Source organism: Chrysemys picta, chromosome 25, assembly GCF_011386835.1.
Source record: "Chrysemys picta bellii isolate R12L10 chromosome 25, ASM1138683v2, whole genome shotgun sequence".
Lineage (NCBI taxonomy): Eukaryota > Metazoa > Chordata > Testudines > Emydidae > Chrysemys > Chrysemys picta.
In genome coordinates, this window is record NC_088815.1 from 1,329,221 (window position 1) to 1,351,356 (window position 22,136).

The following is a 22,136-nucleotide window of genomic DNA, read 5'->3' on the forward strand; positions in this document are numbered from 1 at the left end:
AGAAGACTTAAAAGAGCAACACTCCAGTGCGGAAACTACAGAACACAAACCACCAAAAAAGAAAATCAACCTTCTGCTAGTGGCATCTGACTCAGATGATGAAAATGAACATGCATCAGTCCGCACTGCTTTTAATCGTTATCGAGCAGAACCCATCATCAGCATGTCCTCTGGAATGGTGGTTGAAGCATGAAGGGAATCTTTAGCGCATCTGGCATGTAAATACCTTGCGATGCTGGCTAGAACATTGCCATGCGAATGCCTGTTCTCTCTTTCAGGTGACATTGTAAACAAGAAGCAGGCAGCATTAACTTCTGGAAATGCAAACAAACTTGTTTGAGCGATTGGCTGAAATAGGGCTGATTGGATGTGTAGGCTCTAAAGTTTTACATTGTTTTGTTTTTGAATGCAGGTTTTGTGTCGTCGTCGTCCCCCCCCAATTCTACATTTGTAAGTTCAACTTTCATGATAAAGAGATTGTACTACAGTACTTGTATTAGATGAATTGAAAAATATTTTCTTTTGTTTTTTACAATGCAAATATTTGTAATCAACAATAAATATAAAGTAAGCACTGTACACTTTGTATTCTGTGTTGTAATTGAAATCAATATATTTGAAAAAGAAATCTGAAAATATTTAAATAAATGGTATTCTATTATTGTTTAATCGCACAATTAATTGCCATTAATTTGATTAATCGCTTGACAGCCTAGTTTGCAGTTTTTTTCCACTTCCCTTCGATCAAGTCGCAGCTCCTGTCTCCTAATGAGCTCTGTGAACTGTTCCATTTTTTTCCTTCATCTGATTTACCAGTTCAATGAAAGTATTTGCAACTTCTCCCTCCTGTGCACTTACTTCTCCCATTCTGACAGGCACCAGTCTAGGTCTGGGTTTGAGTTTTACCAGAACCTGGCTTTTATCATATGGTGGTGGTTGCAATGCAGTGGCTCCTGTTTCATTTTTTAATTTTGCTAAGGCCACCTTTTTCCATTTCTGTCCCCATTCTTCAGGCACAGGGTAGCTATCTGAAGCCTGCTGTTGACCACAAATTATAACAGGAAATGGCACATCTTTTTTTTGTAGGCTTTTTACAGCTATTTTCAATGTTTTATTCTGTTCCTGTGCTTGCTGTTTCTGGACGGCTTGCCGCCCTGCAAGGGGAATGGGAGCATTCCAGGGCTCTAGCTTAGTTTGCAATATTTTACATTTTAAGGCTACAGTCTCTGCCCTAGCCTTACAGATTCTATTACATGTTTCTTCCCCACTATATTTTTTAAATTCATATGGACCTCTTTTGCTAGCAACCCAGCACGTCCATGTCGTATCAGACTCTGGTCGAACTGCTTAATAACCACAGACTCAATTCGTAGCGAAGGAACTTGGTTAGGTTTATTGTTGACGAGGCACGGTATTGGTGCCTTATACATGCTACGAGTACGTTCAGTGCATGTATGCCCGTGACAATGGACACAGCTCAGTTAGTGGCAGGACTTTCCACTATCCTCTCAGCTGGCCAAAGACGCTCTCTCTGAGACTCCATTTTACAAACAAGTTAACGTACGGCCCCTTTGACATAGATGAAAACTGGCTCCGTCAGAGTGTGTCAGCCATCACCTTGTACATCTCTATGCATCTCCTGACCTTATCTTTAGGATGGGTCAGCCTGTTCCTGTTATCTTTAGGGAATGTGTTGGTATCGGGGTGTTTGGTACCACCCTTCTGGAATGTGTGTGTGTGAATGCTCAGCAAAGGTTTGACCACTACTTTAGCTCAGGCCTCTGATACAAGGGCTTATGTTTCAGGCCCTCTTCCTACTACACCTCCATGCACCCTTGTGCCTGTGGCCCACCGCCGTGCAGGGGAACCCTCTACAACTTCACTCTAATGGCCCTGCTCGCTTACTGACTAGCCATGAGTGTGAGATCCACAGGAAGTGTTCAGCAGCACCCCACAGTGTGGGGCTCACCTTGCTCCTGGCCGGCAGGGTCTCTGCTCTCTCAATTTCTAGCATCTGTAAAAATAGTTAAAAATCAATAATCTTCTTAAGTGAAGATCAATATTAATCATTGAAATTAGAAAAAAATTAAAAGTCAAATTCTGCCTACCCTACTTGTCGGAGCCACTATTTCCTGAAATGCTCACTTGAGGCCTGTTCCTGTGAGGTGCTGAAGACCCATAATTTCCAGTGAAGTTAATAGGCGTTGAATGTGGCAAGCAGATTGCAGATTCAAACCTTTAATGTGGTGGTAGGCTATGGAGACCAGTTTTTAAAATGGACACTTGGATTTAGTGAAACATCAGAACATGCACATCTACTTATGTAGATGCTCCAGCACAATTCAGTGCATTTTTCTTATCAAACTTGCCTTAAATAAAAGATGGTAACCTAAAGGTGATTCAGGACAATGTCTTCCCTCTCCCCCTCCCTTTCAATAATGAGACCTGCAGTTCTTTTCTTTGGCTGCTTAGCGGATTTACAAGATTGACTTAGCTGGTGCTATTTTCAGTAAAGCTTTCAGCTGAAGTGGAAGTAGAGCCTGAAGAAAGCAAGCTGATAGAAATCCCAGCACACTCACTCCTTCCAGAGCCTTATGGAAAGGGGGACTTTCTTCTCACAAAGAGGCTGTCCCTTGAGCCCCACAGTTGTCTACCCCTCCACACCAATTAAAAATAATGCTTATCAGCCTGTTAGATCTAGTTTCCAGATGGCTGCATTAAAAATGCTACTGGCATCTATTAACTGATCTAGAAGGCAGTTAAATTGTCAAGTGTTTTCTTTTTGAGACACAAAACTGTCAATTATTTTTTCAACCTTTTGGGCCTGATTTTCATTTATCCCATTCTGGGGAAAAGGAGATTTAGTGCAAATGAGAATGAGGCTCTTTGTAATTTTTACAAATGTGGTGTTCTTAAAGAGAATGTAGTGGTAGGTGCTGGATTAATAGTTCTGGAGTTAGAATTCCTCTTCTTTGTTCATCTTGTATAGTCTATTGAGCTTTATCCTTGTTATCTGATATACATAAGCTATTTCTTTAGCAATTGTATCATTTAGTCGAAATTATTATAGTAGTTTGAGTTAGTGAGCAATGTGAAAAATGTATCAAAAATCTACTAGTTAGAGGATTTGCTGTATTAGAGGCTGAAAAGCAATTTTAAAAAATGGTGCAGAGGAGGGGAGACAACTGTGGGGCTCAAGAGACAGCCTCATTGTGAGAAGCCAGTCCCCTTTTCCTTAAGGCTCTGGAAGGAGTGAGTGTGCTGGGATTTCTACCAGCCCACTTTTCTGGGACTCTACTTGTGGGATCCATTTGTTCATGTAAGATTATCATAGAACCATAGAATCTCAGGGCTGGAAGGGACCTCAGGAGGTCATCTAGTCCCACCCCCTGCTCAAAGCAGGACCTAATCCCAACTAAATCATCCCAGCCAGGGCTTCGTCAAGCCGGGCTTTAAAAACCAATAAGGAAGGAGATTCCACCACCTTCTCCACTTCTTTCTGACTCATTTCTTTGACTATTTCAAATTGGTGTTTGGGTTTGACAGTCTTTGTGTATTTAAAATAAAGCTTTGATTTTGAAAACTTAAACACCCCCGTATCCTGACCATTCCTGAGCAAAACCTTATCTTTCAGATGAGATGTAAAATCAAAGTTTTGTCCTCTTACGGATCATTAACAATCCAATTCACTTTTCACAAAAGTAGAGATGTAGTTTGGGTATTTATATTGTGCTTGCCTACAATAAACTCTATTGTTTCAGTTGTATATAGCATTCTTGACTTAATGTAATGTTTCTCTGTGCTATCAAACAGTTTTTGTGTTTCACCTGGAAGGTGGCTGCATTTCAGTGGCGGATGAAATGATCATGTATTTATGTATCATCTGATGTTTGTGAAGGGCTTTGAATTCTAAAGGATGTAAGGTGCTGTTTAAATATAACATGGTAATGGTGGTAGTTTCTTATTAGATACACTTGGTCTAGAGCAAGAGTTTGTCGACCTCTTCTCTTCTGTTGACTGCTTTGTAAGAGAGATCCAGCCATGGATACATCTACCCTAAAAAAATCTCAAATCTTTGCATTGCTTGGGAAATTTTGTTGCTCTATAGATGGAGATCTGTGACACAGGAAAATTAAGTGATTTGACCAAGATCATTCAGGGAATCCGTGGCAGAGGTGGGAACTGAACTCAGATTTCCTAACAATAAGATCCTTTTCCCTCGAGTAATGATGTAACATAATTTAATGTAAATTCAAAAATATACAGAAAGGAGAGACTCTCTGCCACTGTGTTTTTCAGAGAATGCATTGATACATGAACACAAAAGTGTTTGTTTTGCGATTATTGATATATTACATTTAAAAACCAACAAACACTACTCTTAAGCTGCATGGCCTGTAACAGTGGAATAATCCATTATTTCCAGCAATTGTCTGTTTGCTAATTGTTTCTCTGAGTTGTTCCCACTAGGCAGATAGAAGCTGTCAATCAAGGCTCAACAAAGGGAGAAACTAAACCCCAATAATCCTATGGTTGGGGATGTTGGGGCTGGCAGAAAAGCGGTTTTGGTTAGGGGGCACTAGTAGTTTTGGCTGCCTTTTTAAAGTTTGTGCTCCATCTGATGCTTATTTGATGGGGGACTAATTCAGTTACAGGTTCTTACCTGTTTTATGCTATCTTTCATTGGAGCAACTTCATCTGCCAGATCACGAAAATTTTGAAGATAAAAAAGGATTAGTAAATCCTGTCACTTGGACAACTGCTCCATCATGTTGCAGCCTTGCATTGAAGGGACATTGTCTTTTTTGCTCCCAGTCCCCTGCAGAGCAAAAAGGTTTGTCGGATTCAGGCGAGGACCCACAGGGAGAGGCTGAGTCCCCCCACGGTGGTATGGGTCACACAGAATCAGCTGGTGAGCGCGACTTTGAGCTTCCTGCTCCCGCTGTTGCCTCAGTCAGTACTCTGATTCCTGCTTCTGAAGCCCAGCTTGCTCCTATTCAACAAGAACTGGCAGGGGTAAGTGCGAACCTACCGAGTACTTCTGCTGCTGAGGGGATTAAATTTTTTTTTAAATTCTGTCCATTTCCCTAACGGGGTTAAGTGATTGCTGTTAACTTGAGGTAATAAGTCTCATTGTTAATAGTTTTCCCAGCTCCTGTATTACGACTTCCAAAGCCAGTAGTTCAGTTGGTAGAAATAGAAGTTCTTCTATAATGGGACCCTTTTAACAGGGAGAGTTTTAAGAGACCTGTCCTTTATCAAAAATTTCTTCAAAGGATAGAAAGAGATGCAGTGATTCCAGGAGCAAGAATTCTCACAAGCCAGAAGGGGAGGTGGGGTGGTGATGGTAGGTAGGTAGTTCACAATAATCTAAAAAGCAATGGAAGTAGCTATTGTCCAGTTCATCTTTAAAAGAAGAAGAGGATTTTTCTGACTCTAGGTCATAATCCTCCAATACAACAAAGCCAGAAGAGCTAAAGAGCTCTTGTTCCCCTGGATTCAAACAGGAGCATGTCATTCCTTCGTTTTAGAGGATGTAATTTAGAAGCTGAAAGAGAATTTCCTAATGCAGGCAGAAGAGTGAAACTGTAGATTTGAAAAAAAACTTTTTAAATTCAGTTTCCAAAGGTACGTAAAGTTGTGGCTTTGTTGGCTAAAGACTGTGATCCTTGCAGAGAAGGAGAGACTATTTTCAGAAAGATCAAATGGAGAGACTGGTATTACCATGTGTTCTGTCAAAGCTGTTACAGTATAGTGCTTGGAGACAAAGGACAGTACACCAATCTGGACAAAACTGAAAAGTCCTTCATAAGAGAGAGTCTCTGTAAAGCCTTTTTATGAGATGCATCTGTGGAAATGCAGAGGGCTGTATGTTCAAATACAATTGCTAAATATCATTGACTGAGACAATGGAAAGCTGATATCCAAATGAAATAGTTGCTAGTATCTTCTAAATTGGCCAGGAAAAGATTCTTTGGACAGCCCTTCAAGAAAGTGAAGCCTAAAGAAAAGAAAATAGAGTTTGACAGATAACAATGCTTTCTTAGAGTTCAAGTTCTTTATAAAATCTAAGTAGTCCTATTGTCAGGCTAGTTAACGCAGAGTTTGAATAGATTCTGGACATGCAAGAACAGTCTTTGGAGTCAGCATCTGGAAGAGAGATCATACAGGAGTTGGGTTTCCAAGCGGACTCTGACGGCTAATTGTCCTTTGTGACTATCATCAGAGCTTTCAAAGAACCCTCAGGAGGATGGGAGCTATTTACTCACTTCTGTGGGGGAGAATGACATTCAGCAATGGCCAATAATTGACTTCTGGAAGTAGGTTCTATCAAATACTCTCAGGATTCCTCTTGATTCCTAGAACAAGATACAATTAATCTCTTGCCTCAAAATATACTACAGAACTCCTAACTTTTTTCTGTGCATCTTCTGAGTGCTGATATCACTAAATTCCTGGTTCCATCATAGGCTTTCAGAACATAATTCATCATTCATGTCCCCAAGAAGGCTGGTGAAGTAAGGCTAATTCTAGACCTGGAGGAATTGTAAGTAAAGTTGATCTGGCAGTGCACCTAGCACTACTATTACCTGTAGAGACAGACAGACATGGGCTAGGTTCCCTGTTTGTCAAGTTTACCCTTGGTATCATGGGGATGGAGGGCTTTGAGAGCTGGTTACAGTTCCTTGATTTTCTGCTAGTAGTCTGGCTCAGGTTAGTGTACACCAGAGGCTGCTCTAATCTGCACCAGTTTGTGATAGTGCCCAAGGGATCATCTGCTAGCTGAATTTAGCTGGAGGATAGTGTGCTCAGGTCTCTCCTTCCCACCCTCTGCACCTGAGGCTGCAGGGCATGTGGCATGGTAACTAGCTATGTAAGCTCAACTCCAGCTAGGAGAATGTATCTAAGGGCTAATCTACACTGGCAAGGCTAAAGCGCTGCTGTGGCAGCGCTTTAACATGGCTTGTGTAGTCCTGGCAGAGCACTGGGAGAGCTCTCTCCCAGCACACTAAAAAAACCCACCTTCACGAGAAGTGTAGCTCCCAGCGCTGGGGGACTGTTTACGCTGGCGCTTTACAGCGCTGAAACTTGCTGCGCTCATGGGGGTGTTTTTTCACACTCCTGAGCGAGAAAGTTGCAGTACTGTGAAGTGCCAATGTAGACAAGCCCTACATTCTGCTTGTTTTGCCATGACCCTTTAGCAATGATGTATGTAAACAAATATGGAATTTAAGGACACAATGGACAAACAAAGAAGAAGTGACAGAGTTTGTGTGTATTGAAGAGAATCTGCTGTCTCTTCAGGCCATGCATTTTACAGGAGAAAGACACTCAGGTGAATTGACTGAGCAGAAGGATGATACAGAACGAATGGCATCTGTGTAGGGAAACATTAATGAATACCATTTTATTTAATTTACCACAATGACCTCTGAAATGAAGTAATCCAAGGTTCTGTTCTTCATCAGGGAAGAAATTGAAGTGCTTTGTGTAGATGCCATTTCATATGATTGGCTGCTGCTTTCCTTTTCCTCTAATTTCATATATTGGTATGGAGAGACTTTTGAGTCACCATGATGGTCCTCAGTATTGTTTGTTATTTATGTACTACGATAAATGTTCATTGTGCTTTGCAAAACACAGAATAGGACACAGCCCCCAAAAAGCACAGTCTAACTCTTTGGTCTTAAAACAAATCCTCTCACCCACTTATCATTGGTGAATGGGAAGCCCCAGTTCTCTTAAATTTTTGCAGAATTTCAGGTTACTGTGTATAAGGGGTGACAGAACTCTTATGCTTATGAAGATAACATTCCAGGTGTTGAATGAATGTATATTAATGTTCTGTTGTCTTCCTGACTCTGTAAACATGTGACAGCCCACTGCCTCTGCAGCTGCTTCTGTTTTTCAACCAGCAGCAAAGTAAAATTAAGATTCTGGGCAGCAATGAAACTGTCAATAAACTTGTCAATATGATGCTTCTGTTTGAGAAAGCATTTGGGGAGAAGGTTGGGGGAGAGGCTAAATTAGTGGAGAGATGCAGCAGCCAGGATGCTGTGAAGGAGGAGAGGAAAGCTCCTCACAGCAGGAAGGGGTGGTTTCATTTTTTTCAGACTTTTGCTAACTGGAGGCTAATGCAACAGGTGAAGCCTTTAAGCACTGTCCAGTTTCAAAGATGACAAGGCATTCAGATGTACTGTCTGAATCCTTTGAAACATCAGGACCTGGAAAACTTTATCCTGGTCCCTATGTGGTCTGCAATTCTGTAGGTGTAGAATTTGCTGTGGAATTCACCCTTTGCTACAGAATTGCTCTCAAGTATCTAAGCTTTAAATTAAAGGCTTGTTTCTGGCCCTCACATTTGTGAAGGAAACCTTGCTAATGTAACTGTGTAAACCAATGAAATGGTGTCTTCTGAGTTTGTAGGTAGCCCAAGAAAATAGCTGTGAATTTTGCTAGTCATATCACTAGAGTGAAAGATCTAAAATCTAAAGACTGCAATTGAAATGTCAACATTGATAACTGTGTCACTCATAATGGTAGCAAAAACATCCAGCTAATTTCACATGCCCGCAAACTGCTTCCTATGCCCCCAAAAGTGGCAACTGTCCCTATCCCACTTGCCAAACACTACAGCTTCTCCTTACAGCTTCTGCAATGCAGCTGTCTTGTCAGTACAGAAATCTGAGATACTGAAAACTTGAATGTGTGGAGAATGTAAAATAGAATTTACCATCAAAATAAACAACATTAGGACACTACTGCATAGATTGTATTTATCATACTTAATTTTAAAACACTTATTCTCTAATTTAAATGAAACTGAGACAGAATTGAGTTTCAGCCTGCCATAGAGTACATGGACTATATACAATTACCTAGCTATTGAAGTGAGGTTCCTGAGTAACTTGACCTCCTCAATCATACCATGCTGTATTTGACAAAAGGAGGAAATTGACTTCTCAAGTGTATTCTAAATATTGGATTAGATTCAGGCACTATTTTTGGGAGAGAGAGTACCTGATCCTAGGAATATTCTTCAAGAACTATAAGAATGACTCAAAGTCTGGAAAACTCACCTTATGGTGAGAGACTTAAGAAGTTCAATGTTTAATTTATTCAAGAGAAGATTAAGAGGTGACTTGATCATGGTCTGCATGGGGAAGATATTTCTGATAGTAAGAGGGCTCTTTAATCTAGCAGGAAAAAAGGTCCAGTTGTTGGAGGCTGAAAGTAGACAAATTTACACTAGAAATAAGATGTTAATTACCATCGTTGTTGAAAATTTATCATAGGGACGTGGTGGGTTCCCCATCATTTAGTCTTTAAGACTGGATGTCTTTCTTAAAAGAAAAGTTTTGGGCTTGATGCAGAAATTACAGAGTGAGGTTCTGTGGCCTGTGTTATGCAGGAGATCAGGTTAGATGATCATAATGGTCCCGTCTGGCCTTACACTATGGAAGACTCTGATTCCTGAGTTGTAGAAATTCAGTGGGTCTAAGTATTGGCACACTTAGAGCAGAAACTTTAGTCACGATGATGCCTTAAATTACCTTTAAATAAATATTAGGTTAATGTTGCAAAGTCAAGCACTCAGAAGCTGAGAAATACCAGAATTAAAGTGGTCTGTGCAATCTTAATTTGTCCTCCTTTTGCATATGCATTTTGATAGTCTTTGATTACATGATATACTGTCCCATTTCCCTTCCTGATCTCTCTCTGACCCAATTGGTTACAAGTTCTCCTCCCTAGGCTTCTGACCCAATCTGGGTCCTCCTTGATCCAGTCTCTTTGCCCAGCAAGTCCTGGTTCTCCCTATGGCTCCTTGTGAAATGTCTCCCTATCCTCTCCAACTGGTTCCCTTAGGTCTCCCCCTGTCCATTTTCCTCAGTGGCTCCCAGACCTAGTTTCCTTGCCAAGCCATTCCTAGTTGCTGCCACCTACTAGCATTCAGTCCCAGTCTCCATCCCTGCAGGCTCCTTGTCCCAGTCTGTTCCCCAGTCCTCCTCTGTACTGCCTTAGGTCCAGCTGTTGTCCCCTCTGCATTCAAATCCCGTGTCACCCAGTCAGCATGGAGGAGGACATCAGCAGGGAAGACATGGAGAGCACAGGAGAAACTGGTTCCCTGCTTTCTGTTCTGGTGCCTGGTCTGGCCCCAGACCAGAGTAGCCATTACAGGGAAAGTCCAGCTTTGCCCCTATAGCCCAGGGATGGAGGATGCTCACTCATTTTGTGGGGATGGTGCATGCATTATCTAATCAGCACTAAGAGCTGTGAAAGGCTCAGACATGCTCAGTGAGGACAGACTCGGTGATTTTAGCTGTTAAGCTCTAGCAAGTCTCTACTGAGCATGTGCAAGCTGGGATTTTTTAAAAATGTGGGTGAATTTTTACAGAAGGTGGCAAAAGGCACATTACTGACATGCAGCTCACCAATTTCAAGTCCTTGCTCCAAAGCATGGGGGCCCTAGAGTTTTCCAAAGAAAGGAGGTGACCAGGAATTTAGCAGGGGAAAAAAGTATTTTTCTCTAGCTTTGTTCTTGGAAATGGCCAACCGTTTTGGCTGAAACTTTGCAGAACAATTTAGCCTGAGGCAGACTCACAGCATGGAAAATTTAAGCCCAAATAGTTAGTTTGGCAAAGTTATAGGCAACTGAAAAGAGGGTCTTATAATGGGAAGTGTCATGCAACTTTAAGCAGTGGTACCAGCACTGCCCATAATAAAGGATTCCAAAATGCTTAAGCAAGTTCTTCATCAGGGTCATTTCATCCACCACTAAAATACAGCAATTGTTTAACAGTGCACACCAACACTACTCAACAGTTTGGGACAAGAAGGGAATCATACTTCCTCCAGCTAGAACTGTAGAGGAAATTTTTAAGCAGTCTGAATTTAATTACTCAAGTTGAATTTTTCTTATGCTTATCTTATTTTCTCACCCTTGTATGATTTTGTTGCGCTGCTAGTTATATCTTAGTTGTTAGGGTTAGTGGAAATTGCTGATATTTAACATAGGTTTGCTAACATAAATTACAGCTTGGAAAGTTTTTCAGTCTGGAATTATTGGTGGTTGGTGCTTTCCTGTCTGAGCCCTGATTGACAGCTCTGAACTATCTCTGGATTCTGGTGCGGGGGAGAAACTGAGGCATTCATATCAATGGGCATGCTAAGTAGGAAAAAAAAATAGCACATGAGAGAGTTTCCTTTTTCTGTTTCTTGAAACCACTGTCTTTTTAACTGATATTGGCAGCATCAGCAGCCACTAGCAAATTTGGCATGCATGCTTTTTATCTTGACTTAATCTGTAAAGGTTTTGGTCTAAGATACATAGAATTCATTCTGAGGCAGTGGATATATAGCTCTTTCCTCTGCATAGATGTCTGATGAGTAGGGCCCTACCAAATTCACGGTCCAATTTGATCAATTTCACGGCCAGGGTTTTTTTTAATTGATCAACTTCACATTTTCAGATGTTTACATCTGAAATTTCACAGTGTTGTAACAGTTGGGGGTCCCAACCCAAAAGGTACCCGGAGGTGGGTCTGATTCCCCCCCACCGCACCCCGAGCAGCCGTGCAGAGGAAGGGCAAGTCCTGTCCTCCCAGCCCGGCGGGGACTTGCAGCTAGGGGCCCCGGCTGGGGCACTCCCAGCAGCATGGGAGAGATCAGAATTTCATGGGGAGGGCTTATTTCAGGGTCCATTACATGTTTTTCAGAGCCGTGAAATTGGTAAGGCCCTACTGATAAGGCTTCCTAATATTGATACACTTCACCCACAGAATGTAGCAGTTGAGCATTGTTTTATTGATGCTTGCTTGCGATAACCTGCATAACTCACAAATGACAAGGACTTCAATGAGTAATGTGGTCATTCAAGCCAATAAAATGTTTAGACCGCACCACATTATGTTTTCTGATCTCCCATGTGTCTGAACCAGCCCTTCAAACTACAATATGTATAATATTATCATTGGAACAATAACTTTGTAAGGAAATTATCCTGGCGCCTTTGAAGTCAGTGGAAGGATTCCCATTGATTTAAAGGGATGCTATCAACCTGCTTATGTGTTGGTTTGCGATTACATGATTGTAAAAACCTATGTTAAACATTCTCTCCTCTTGCTGTATTAAAGATTCCCACTAATGGGGAACTCTTTAAATCACTGGTGATAAAGGGAAAATAGAAAAAGGGTCACGTGCACATACATTAGAAGAGCATCTCCTTATTTCCATCTAATTTCTTTCAGCTACAGATTTAGCAGTAGGTTCAAACTACAGCATAGCAGATTTAGATTAAATCTCAGGAAAAACTTCCTAACTGTAAGAACAGTAGGAAATGGAACAGCCTGCCTCAGAAGGTTGTGGAAGCTCCTTCACTGGAGGTTTTCAAGATGAGACTGGATAGTCATCTGTCTTGGATGGTTTAGACACAACCAATCCTGCATCTTGGCAGGGGGTTAGACTAGATGACTCTTGCAGTCTCTTCTAACCTTGTGATTCTATGATTCTGTTTAGGAGTTGGATTAGGATATATTGACTAAACCAATCGTAAGTGCACGCAGAATATCTATACTTGGTCAGACAAATGGTCCATCAAGCTCAGTATACTGTCTTCCGGCAGTGGCTGGTGCCAGATGCTTTAGAGGGAATGAACAGAACAGGGCAATTATTGAGTAATCCATCCCGATATCCAGTCCAGCTTTTCTCAGTCAGAGGTTTAGGGACACCCAGAACACAGGGTTGCATCCCTGGCCATCTTGGCTAAGAGTTGTTGATAGACCTATCCTCCATGAACTTACCTAAATTATTTTTTGAACCCAGTTACACTTTTGACCCTCAACATCCATTAGCAGTGTGTTCTACAGGTTGACAGTGTGTTGTGTAAAGAAGTACTTCCTTATGTTTGTTATAAACCTGCTGCTTATTAATTTCATTGGGTGACCCCTGGTTCTTGTGTTATGCGAAGGGGTAAATAAGGCTTCCCTATCCACTTTCTCCACACCCGTCATGATTTTAAAGACCTTTATCATATCCTCCCCCCTTAGTCCTCTCTTTTCTAAGATGGACTGCCCTAGTCCTTTTAATCTCTCCTCGTATGGAAGCTGTTCCTTACCCTTAGTCTTTTTTTTTTGGGGGGGGGGGGGGGCAATCACTATACTTTTTTCAATTCTACTAGATATGTTTTGAGATGGGCTGACTAGAACTGCATGAAGTATTCAAGGTGTGGGTGTACGATGGATTTATATAGTGGTATTATATTTTCTGTCTTATCCTTTCCTAATGGTTTCTAAGCTAACATTCTGTTTCCTTTTATAACTGCTGGTGCATATTGAGTAGATGTTTTCAGAGAACTATCCATGATGACTCCAAGATCTTTTTTGAGTGGAAACAATTAATTTAGATCCCATCATTTTGTACGTATAGTTGGGATCACGTTTTCCAGCATGCATTACTTCGCATTTATCAACACTAAATTTCATCAGCCATTGTGTTGCCTAGTCAGCCAGTTTAATGAGACCCTTTTGTAACTCTTCGCAGTCAAATCTGACTGCAACTATGTTGAGTAATTTTGTATCATCTGCAAACTTTGCCATCTCACTGTTTATCCCTTTTTCCAGATCATTTATGGACATGTTGAAGAGCACTGCTCCCAGTACGCATCCTTGGGGGATTCCACTATTTAGCTCTCTCCATTGTGAAAACTGACCGTTTAGTCCTACACTTTGTTTCCTATCTTTTAACCAGTTACTGATCCATAAGAGGACCTTCCCTCTTAAGCAATCTAAGCAGTCTTGGCATAAGTGCCTTTGGTGAGGGACCTTGTCAAAGGCTTTCTGAAAGTCTAAGTGCATTGTGTCTACTGAATCACACTTTTCCACATGTTTGACCCCCTCAAAGAATTCTAAACATCGGCAAGGCATGATTTCCCTATACAAAAGCCAGGCTGACTGTTCCTCAACATACTGTGTTCCTTTATATGTCTGATAATTCTGTTCTTTACTATAGTTTCAACAATTTGCCTGGCACTGAAGTTAGGCACACTAGCCTATAATTGCCAGGATTGCCTCTAGAGCCTTTTAAAAAAAATTGGTGTAACATTAGCTATTCTCTTGTCATCGGGGACAGAGGCTCATTTAAGTAGTAGGTTACATACCACAGTTAGTAGTTTTGCAACTTCATATTTGAGTTCCTTCAGAACTCTTGGGTTCATACTACCTGGTCCTGCTGACTTACTGTTTCAGTTTTTTCCTCAAAATCTCCTCTATTTGATGCCTCAATCTGGGACAGTTCCTCAGATTTGTTACCTAAAAAGAATGGCTCAGGTGTAGAACTCTTTCTCATCCTCTGCAGTGAAGACTGATGTAAAGAATTTATTTAGCTTCTCCCCAATGTTCTTGTTGTCTTTGAGTGCTCCTTTAGCACTCAATCGAATGGCCCCACTGATTGTTTGGCAGGCTTCCTGCTTCTGGTGTTCTTAAAAAATAACAAGGAGTCTGGTGGCACCTTAAAGACTAACAGATTTATTTGGGCATAAGCTTTCGTGAGTAAAAACCTCACTTCTTCGGACGTCCGAAGAAGTGAGGTTTTTACTCACGAAAGCTTATGCCTGTCAAAGTTAGACTCAGGACTCATAGTTTGTCAGACCACTCTGTTTTATTAGCACAGCGCTCTGCTAATACATTCAGATAATGTGAGCCTCCATGCAAGATTCAAACAGTCTTATTTATACAGATAAAAGGGTGCGAACTAAACAAAGGGACAGAGAGAGCAAAATTGTAAAATATGCATGGAGCATAATATGCATATCCTGCTTCCTTGTTAACTCTTATCGATCTAAGACTAATGCTTCACCAATTGCCCTTAAGTGGCAAGTTAAGCAGTTAATGTCTGCTTTCCTGCCCCCCTGGCTTGCAGCATTTCTCATTTCTACTAAAAGGTACATACAGCATTCTTTAATTCATTCTATTTCTTTAATATAATTCATTTCACTTTCACAATCCCTCCTTTTGGTCAAGCTTACGCAAAGACCAACAATTACTGGGTTCCACATATTAATAGTTCTTTATCTCTTCATTCATCAGTGATATTTAACATCATCATATTAGCACTCTGTTTTGGGGTAGTCACCTGGGTGGCATACCTTACACAATTCTGGATACAACAGGAGATTAACTGAAAACATACAAAAATCATTGGGATTCCAAACAGGATAGTCAGGGCTCCCTGAAACAACCAGTTTCCTGTGCCAGAGAAATTGAATAGGTTACTTAGCCACTTCCATAAAGAACTTGGCTCTTCATGGGGAAGATATGCAATTTGTTCTAAGTGACTAGCACGATCTATTACCTCATTGGTGTCGTCAGGTATAAACACACAACATTCTTTCCAATGAGAGCACAGGTCCCTCCTTTGGCCGCCAGCACTATGTCCAATGCCTGATGGTTTTGGAGGGCCATCTGTCGGAGCACCCCTGTTTCTTTGGCCAGGGTCTTTAAACTCTCTCCGGTTTCTTTTGCCATTATTTCAACTACTGTTTGTAACCTTAGGAGCCTTTTTGCATGGTGTATTACTCCCCCAAGTGGGATAAGGGAACCGCCAATGGCCTCTTCCCAGGTCAAGGGGCTTATGTTATTTACATACCATTGGGCATCTGATAAGTCCCTTCTTCTTCGCCTGAAATTACGGAGGCGTTCTCGTGGGAAGGACCCTAGCACTCGGAATTGTGGGAAGAGTCGGGCGGGATAACAGATACCTGACCAGTTAGCTGGTAACACAGTATAAGCTTTGGTTCCACAAACCCAATGATGGCCTATTAAGGCTGGGAAGGGTCGGTTGCACCCATTTGTCACATAGGTGCCTACAAAGGAGGAGTAATATCCTCCGAAGGGCACAGGGTAATTCTCCTTACGAGGAGTGGTGTTATTTGCATGGTATTGAAAGATTGTATTGTTTTCACTAAGGTTACTGTAGGGGGAACATGAGCTTGATTTTTCTGTTTGATCCCAGGTTGAGAAAAAAATTCATATCCCCATACCCGGCCCACCACTCTTTAGTTTTGTTTGAATAATCCCATACACCATTGACCACAATATGCTGAAGGCAATGACTTTTTCCCAGATCCAGCCCTGTCCCATTACACACCCAACACCAATGACCTTTTCCCTCCACCACACTTATCCATTTAGATACATTTATTCCCAATGCTTCCCAAGTGTCATTATTGTTCCATGTTCTGTTAAACGGACGAGGTCCTCCAGTGAGGTCTGGGGAATTGAGTGGGATTGCCAGGACAGGAACACCAGCTTGAGAGTGGGCTGGGATGTGGCTGCAGACCCAGCAATTAGAAATATTAAGAGTCTGAGCTATCCACACTTGCTGCTGGATAAAAGAATTGTCATTGTGGACTCCCCAGACCTTAAGACACCAGCAGCTGAGGAACAGGCGCCACCAGAGGCACATGTTGCAGGCAAGGCCCTTCTGGTTCTGACAACCTCAACTGAGGGAACCGCAGTCACGGTTTTACATCCACCAGGCAGCAGGCGCTAGGCTCACTACTGCTTCTTTTTGGGCCTTGCTTTAGGTCCTCGTCTGCTTCTGGCAACCCTTACGAGAGCGTAGATGGTAAGGTATTGCAGGCTGTTCCTCTACGTCTTTTTCTGGAGTCAAAATTGACTCTGCGTGGTCCTGAGGTGATTGGTTTGCTGGGGGGTGCCTTCTTACACTGCGAAGCATGTATGCACGCTGTGATGCCAGACAGTTTAACAGCCATCTGGGTAGTAAGCAGTACCTGATGATTCTTTGATGTCCTTTAAGTCTCTTTACTTCTTCTTCCTTGACTCTGGCTATAACAATGGCCTTCACACCTTATCTTTTCCTGATGCATACATTCCTTATTCACACAGATTGAGAATACAAACAGTAGTATTTTATATGGAGCAAAAAGGCATTGCAAATTAAACCTTGCTAAGTTTTACAATCAATAACCAAGACAATTTACATTGAGACCCAGGCCTTCAATGTTCCTCTAATCTACTTAACATAGACACAATATGTATATTTAACTAGAGGCCTACTTTGTAATACATATAGGAAACCATAGTAGACATTATAACTTATTCTAAAACAAAAGGGTGACCATAATCAGTCATAAGGATTGTTCTGGTCTGTCATTCCTTTCTGCTATTCAAAAAGGGTGGCTGACAGGGATGAAATCAAATCATACATTAATTCCTATGGGACATTATAAGATCCTGCTCCTACATATCCCCCTTTTGACACCAAGATTATTAATCGCCAGTGTCACTTCTTATTTAGTCCATGTAATAGAAAATACTGGGAGGTGATTTGGGCCTGTGGCTCTAGCTTTGCATACATTTGTTTTATCCAACAGCACATTTTAAATGTTACAATTAAACACATACAATTTAAAATCAAAACCAATTAGGGTTAGTAACATTAGTACGCCAGTAGTTGTGGGAGACCATTCAGAAAATACATTATACCAATGGTAAGCTGTTATGTCTTTCTGCAGTGGCAATTCTTAACATGCTGCCATTTGCATGTATAATATGAATGGTTTGGTTTCCCACATTGCCCTTTTGTTTGTTTTAGGAACTATATTACCTTAACTTTTGTAAACACAGTACTTACATTACATTTACATTTGTCTATTGGAAGGTTGCTAACACTTCCATTCTTTTAAAACACTTTTCCCCCCAAGAATTAACACATACACATAGCCCATTATACAGTACTTTGGTCTCATTATTCATTTTATCCCACATACAGGATCCTAGTGAGATGTCTTTACTACAGGGCTTTGGAGCAACAGGCATGGATAAGCATACCCACTTTTATTTGTTTCTTATTAGGTTGTCCTGTAGCTGATATTAGCTTTTCCTGAAAGACAAAAATAATATTTTTTCTACCCTTTTTGGGGTGGCATTCATTATTGCTTAAAATATTCCTTTCTTTTACAAATACCCTTGCTGATTGCAGGCAAAACAAGAGGAATTACCTCCATATTTTCCTGTGTTTTTGTTCTATAGGCAGGCCAGGTTTTAATGGCTTCTATCTTTTAAGAGTTATGGGGAAATTATCCCACTGTTCAGTCATTAAATCCATGAGGTGGTGTACCTCAGTTTTCCCTTTACAGCAGACCAAGGTTACAATATCTTTCCTGCTGTGTTAAGCTTTAAGTTTGTTCACAGGTAACAGCTGAAAAGCATCATTACCATAAAGGATTTTTTTTCTTCAAAAATCATACACACTATACATTGTTACAGGGGTACGTAGTAACATTAAATTTATTTTAATTAAAGGTATCTTGTTATACCGTGCCTTTTATTTAGACAATTTGTTTGCTGACCAGGTATGTTCTTTATCTGCAACTTCTTTGTGCTGGCAGTTCTCTCACTTCCTTTATCAGTTAGATAATTTGCATCCACACAGGCTTGGCTTTTGGATTCAAAACCATTAGCAGAGCTCAGAGACTCTGTCTTAAAAGGAACACAATTAACTTTTACCAGAGTTTTGATTACTTTTAACTCTTGCTTCCAAAACACACATAGATCTGAAAAAGAACAGTCTATTGTGGCTCCTTTGGAGCCCGAATAGGATTTTAATTAAGTAGCATGTTTCGTTTGCATTTCTTTTACCCCCTCTATAATATACACTGCACATGGCTGCACATTCCTTCTATACTTTAACTTTTAAAACATTAGCCATATTAATTTTTACATAAGTGTAACTGTTTCTTTTGTTCTTACAGAGTTTTATTTACCCTTATCAAAGTGACAGTCTGATTACACAGAGCCATTTTAAGGCTCAGTGTTTCTAACATTTCTTCTTTTTGTTTTGTGCACCTCACCCCTGCTGTTGCTTCAGAGGGCCACTGATTTTATTCTTTTCCTACAGCTTTCATTTGCTATTTTGTTACAAAAACAGAATCCAGAATCTCTCCCTATTTTTCTGATTTTGACTGTCCTGCTGCAGTCATGACTTGGTCTTTATTTGAGAACATTTAAATTTTGTAAAGAATCAAGTTACCCCTTAAGGGTTAAATACCAAATCTCAAAGTCAACCAACACTGATTACCTGTGTCTGGCAAAAAGGTCTGTCAGTTTTGCAGCTTTGAATTAAAGAGTCAAATGGATTTTTAGTGGCATTATAAACAAAACAAAACCAATTTATCTTAAACTTACAACACAGGAGTTTTACAAACCTCACATATTCCCACAGACAGACAGATACATACACATTTTCTCTCCCTTAACATCCCTCTTACACTGCTTTGTTTTTACATAGCTGTACATAGATTACATTACCTTTATACATTTGGGGCAGTTAAGTTCCAATAGAACCCCCCCTATGTTCTTTTAGCAAATTTGACTCAATTGTCCAGAGTCAAATGATTTTAATTAGATAGTCTCTTTACCTGGATTATTTACAGACATTCCTCTGGAAAAGGGCCCATTTTTCCTTTAGAATGGCTGCAAAGAAACCAAGAATTCTTTTAACAAGATCCTTTTAAACATTTTCACAAAGTTTAACTGTTTAATTCTCTCCAGTCTCTGTAGAGTTAACTTTTCACTCTCTTTCCTTAAATCACTTGTTTATTTCCCAAAATGACACCTTTATCAACTCAGATTTCACCATTTTAAGTATTGTTCCAGGGGTTCATGTTTGCACTTACTCCTGACACTATGCCCTTAGGGCTTCCAACCTGTGTTTTTTTTAGTTTCTTTATCTGTTGCTTGCCTGCTTGTCTGGGCCCAATCCTGCTTTTTCCAATGAACCATTTTTGTGAGTGATATTGTGGTCATTTCACAATTTTGAAAGAAATGCTTAAGGAAAGGGCCCAGGAAGGGTGGGGGCTAGTTGAGGAGCCCGCCCTCCTTGCTGAATCGGTAATGGAACACTAAAGAATCAGTTTCTGAGGCAGACAATGAAGGGGAACAGAACAAGGGGCATTTTATCCTTTTTACAATGAGAGGGGAGTATGAAGGGAGTTGGGATCGATCCGGGGTTGTTGTTTTTTTTTTGTCAGAGAACAGGGTGAAGGGGAGCGCTCAGTCTGGTGGTGGGAGAGGAGGCTTTTAATAAAGCTTTTAATTTATTATTTGAATATTTGAGAGAGGTGAGTTTTGATTTTGTCCACCTACGATTTGCCTCTTCCCACCACTGCATGAAACAATTAACCTCTCCTTTAGCCAATTTAGTTTTAGGCTGACCGAGTTTGTTTTTTTTAAGATGTCCACTCGGTCCTTGTTCCAAGGTTTTAACAGTGGCCACTGAGTTTTGGGATCTCCCTGAGTTAGCCTAGACCATTTTTCCAGAAATTTACAGGAGTCCGGACCCTTCCTAAAACTGAGCCGGCGTTCCTTTAGGGAACTGTCCCGACTTAGACGTCTGGTTACCAATACAGGAGGACTTTACACACACCAATCACACAAGAAGGAAATTCGGGTTCGTCAGAGCGATGCCCGGTGCAACACACAAAAGGAGCCCACAGGCTACTGCCTCAGTCGCCCTTGCTTTCACACCAAGGGTTTTACCCAAGGTGCGGTGCGGCTGCGATTGTACAGATTTCACTCACTCAGACCGCGGGGACAGGAACCCCTTGGTCGGCCGATCCCCGGACGGAGATGGCACCCAGACTCAAACACTCCACAGGAGGACGGATAGACACAGACAGAACAGTCCTCAGTCCGGACAAAACACAGAAATAATTACCTGACCAGATTCCTGATGTCAGATCCCGGGATCCCTACCAGAACAGAGTGGGAACCAACAGGTTCGATGGCGTAGACCTCACTGTGGTCGTGCACCCTTCCGTTCAGGAGGAGGACCGCTCGGGCCAAATGCCCAGGTGCCGGCTACCACGGTCGTCCTACAAAAACGGTCAGGGATCACACAGCCCCAGTGAAGACGGTTGCCATCTCGGTGGAACCTCCAAATTGTCAAAGTTAGACTCAGGACTCATAGTTTGTCAGACCACTCTGTTTTATTAGCACAGCGCTCTGCTAATACATTCAGATAATGTGAGCCTCCATGCAAGATTCAAACAGTCTTATTTATACAGATAAAAGGGTGCGAACTAAACAAAGGGACAGAGAGAGCAAAATTGTAAAATATGCATGGAGCATAATATGCATATCCTGCTTCCTTGTTAACTCTTATCGATCTAAGACTAATGCTTCACCAATTGCCCTTAAGTGGCAAGTTAAGCAGTTAATGTCTGCTTTCCTGCCCCCCTGGCTTGCAGCATTTCTCATTTCTACTAAAAGGTACATACAGCATTCTTTAATTCATTCTATTTCTTTAATATAATTCATTTCACTTTCACATGCCCAAATAAATCTGTTAGTCTTTAAGGTGCCACCAGACTCCTTGTTGTTTTTGTAGATACAGACTAACACGGCTACCCCCTGATACTTAAAAAATAAAAAACTTTTTTTTGCTCTTTTTTTGTCTTTTGCTAGCTGTTCATCAAATTGTTATTTTATGGTCTACCTAGTTATACTTTTACACTTGACTTGCCAGAGTTTGTTCCTTTCTATTTTCCTCAGTAGAATCTGACTTCCAATTTTTAAAAGATGTCTTTTTGTCCCTATCTCCCTCTTTAACTCTGCTAGTGATTGTCGTCTTGCTGTTTTTTTTAATTTGGAGTATATATATAGTTTGAGCCTCTGTTATAGTGTTTTTAAAAAGTTTCTATGCAGCTGGCATACATTTCACTCTTGTGACTTTTAATTTCCATATAACTAGCATCATTTTTGTGTAGTCCTTTTTGAAGTTAAATGCAACTGTGGTGGGTTTCTTTGGTATTTTTCCCCCTACAAGGATAAGAACTTTAATTACATTATGATCGCTGTTACCCAGCGGATCAGCTGTATGCACTTCTTGGACCCGATTCTGTGTGCTACTTATGACTAAATCAAGAATTTCCTCACCCTTTGTGGGTTCGAGGCGTGGTTGATCCAAGAGGCAGTCATGGAATTGCATAGTCCTCTTTCATCCTCTCAATGGGAAAACAGGTTATTTTCAACCATGATTGATAATATCAACTTGCAACCATTACTTTGGTCATGTTATCTTGTGATAGCATGGTTCATAAAATTAAATATCACTAT

General features: G+C 40.9%; 1 protein-coding gene across 10 annotated transcripts in view; it reads left to right on the forward strand.

Annotated features, from left to right (window-relative positions):
- The window catches only part of RANBP3 (RAN binding protein 3), a 200,026-nt gene that overhangs the window by 44,871 nt on the left and 133,019 nt on the right, over nucleotides 1-22,136 (forward strand). For 6 of the 10 annotated variants that reach the window (XM_065578269.1, XM_005306708.5, XM_065578270.1 and 3 more), the window contains one exon: nucleotides 4,816-5,016. The exons of the other annotated variants lie outside the window; for them this stretch is intronic. In XM_065578269.1, the coding sequence (XP_065434341.1) occupies nucleotides 4,816-5,016 (201 nt within the window). The remainder of the gene's footprint in view (nucleotides 1-4,815; nucleotides 5,017-22,136) is intronic. 10 annotated transcript variants of the gene reach the window in all.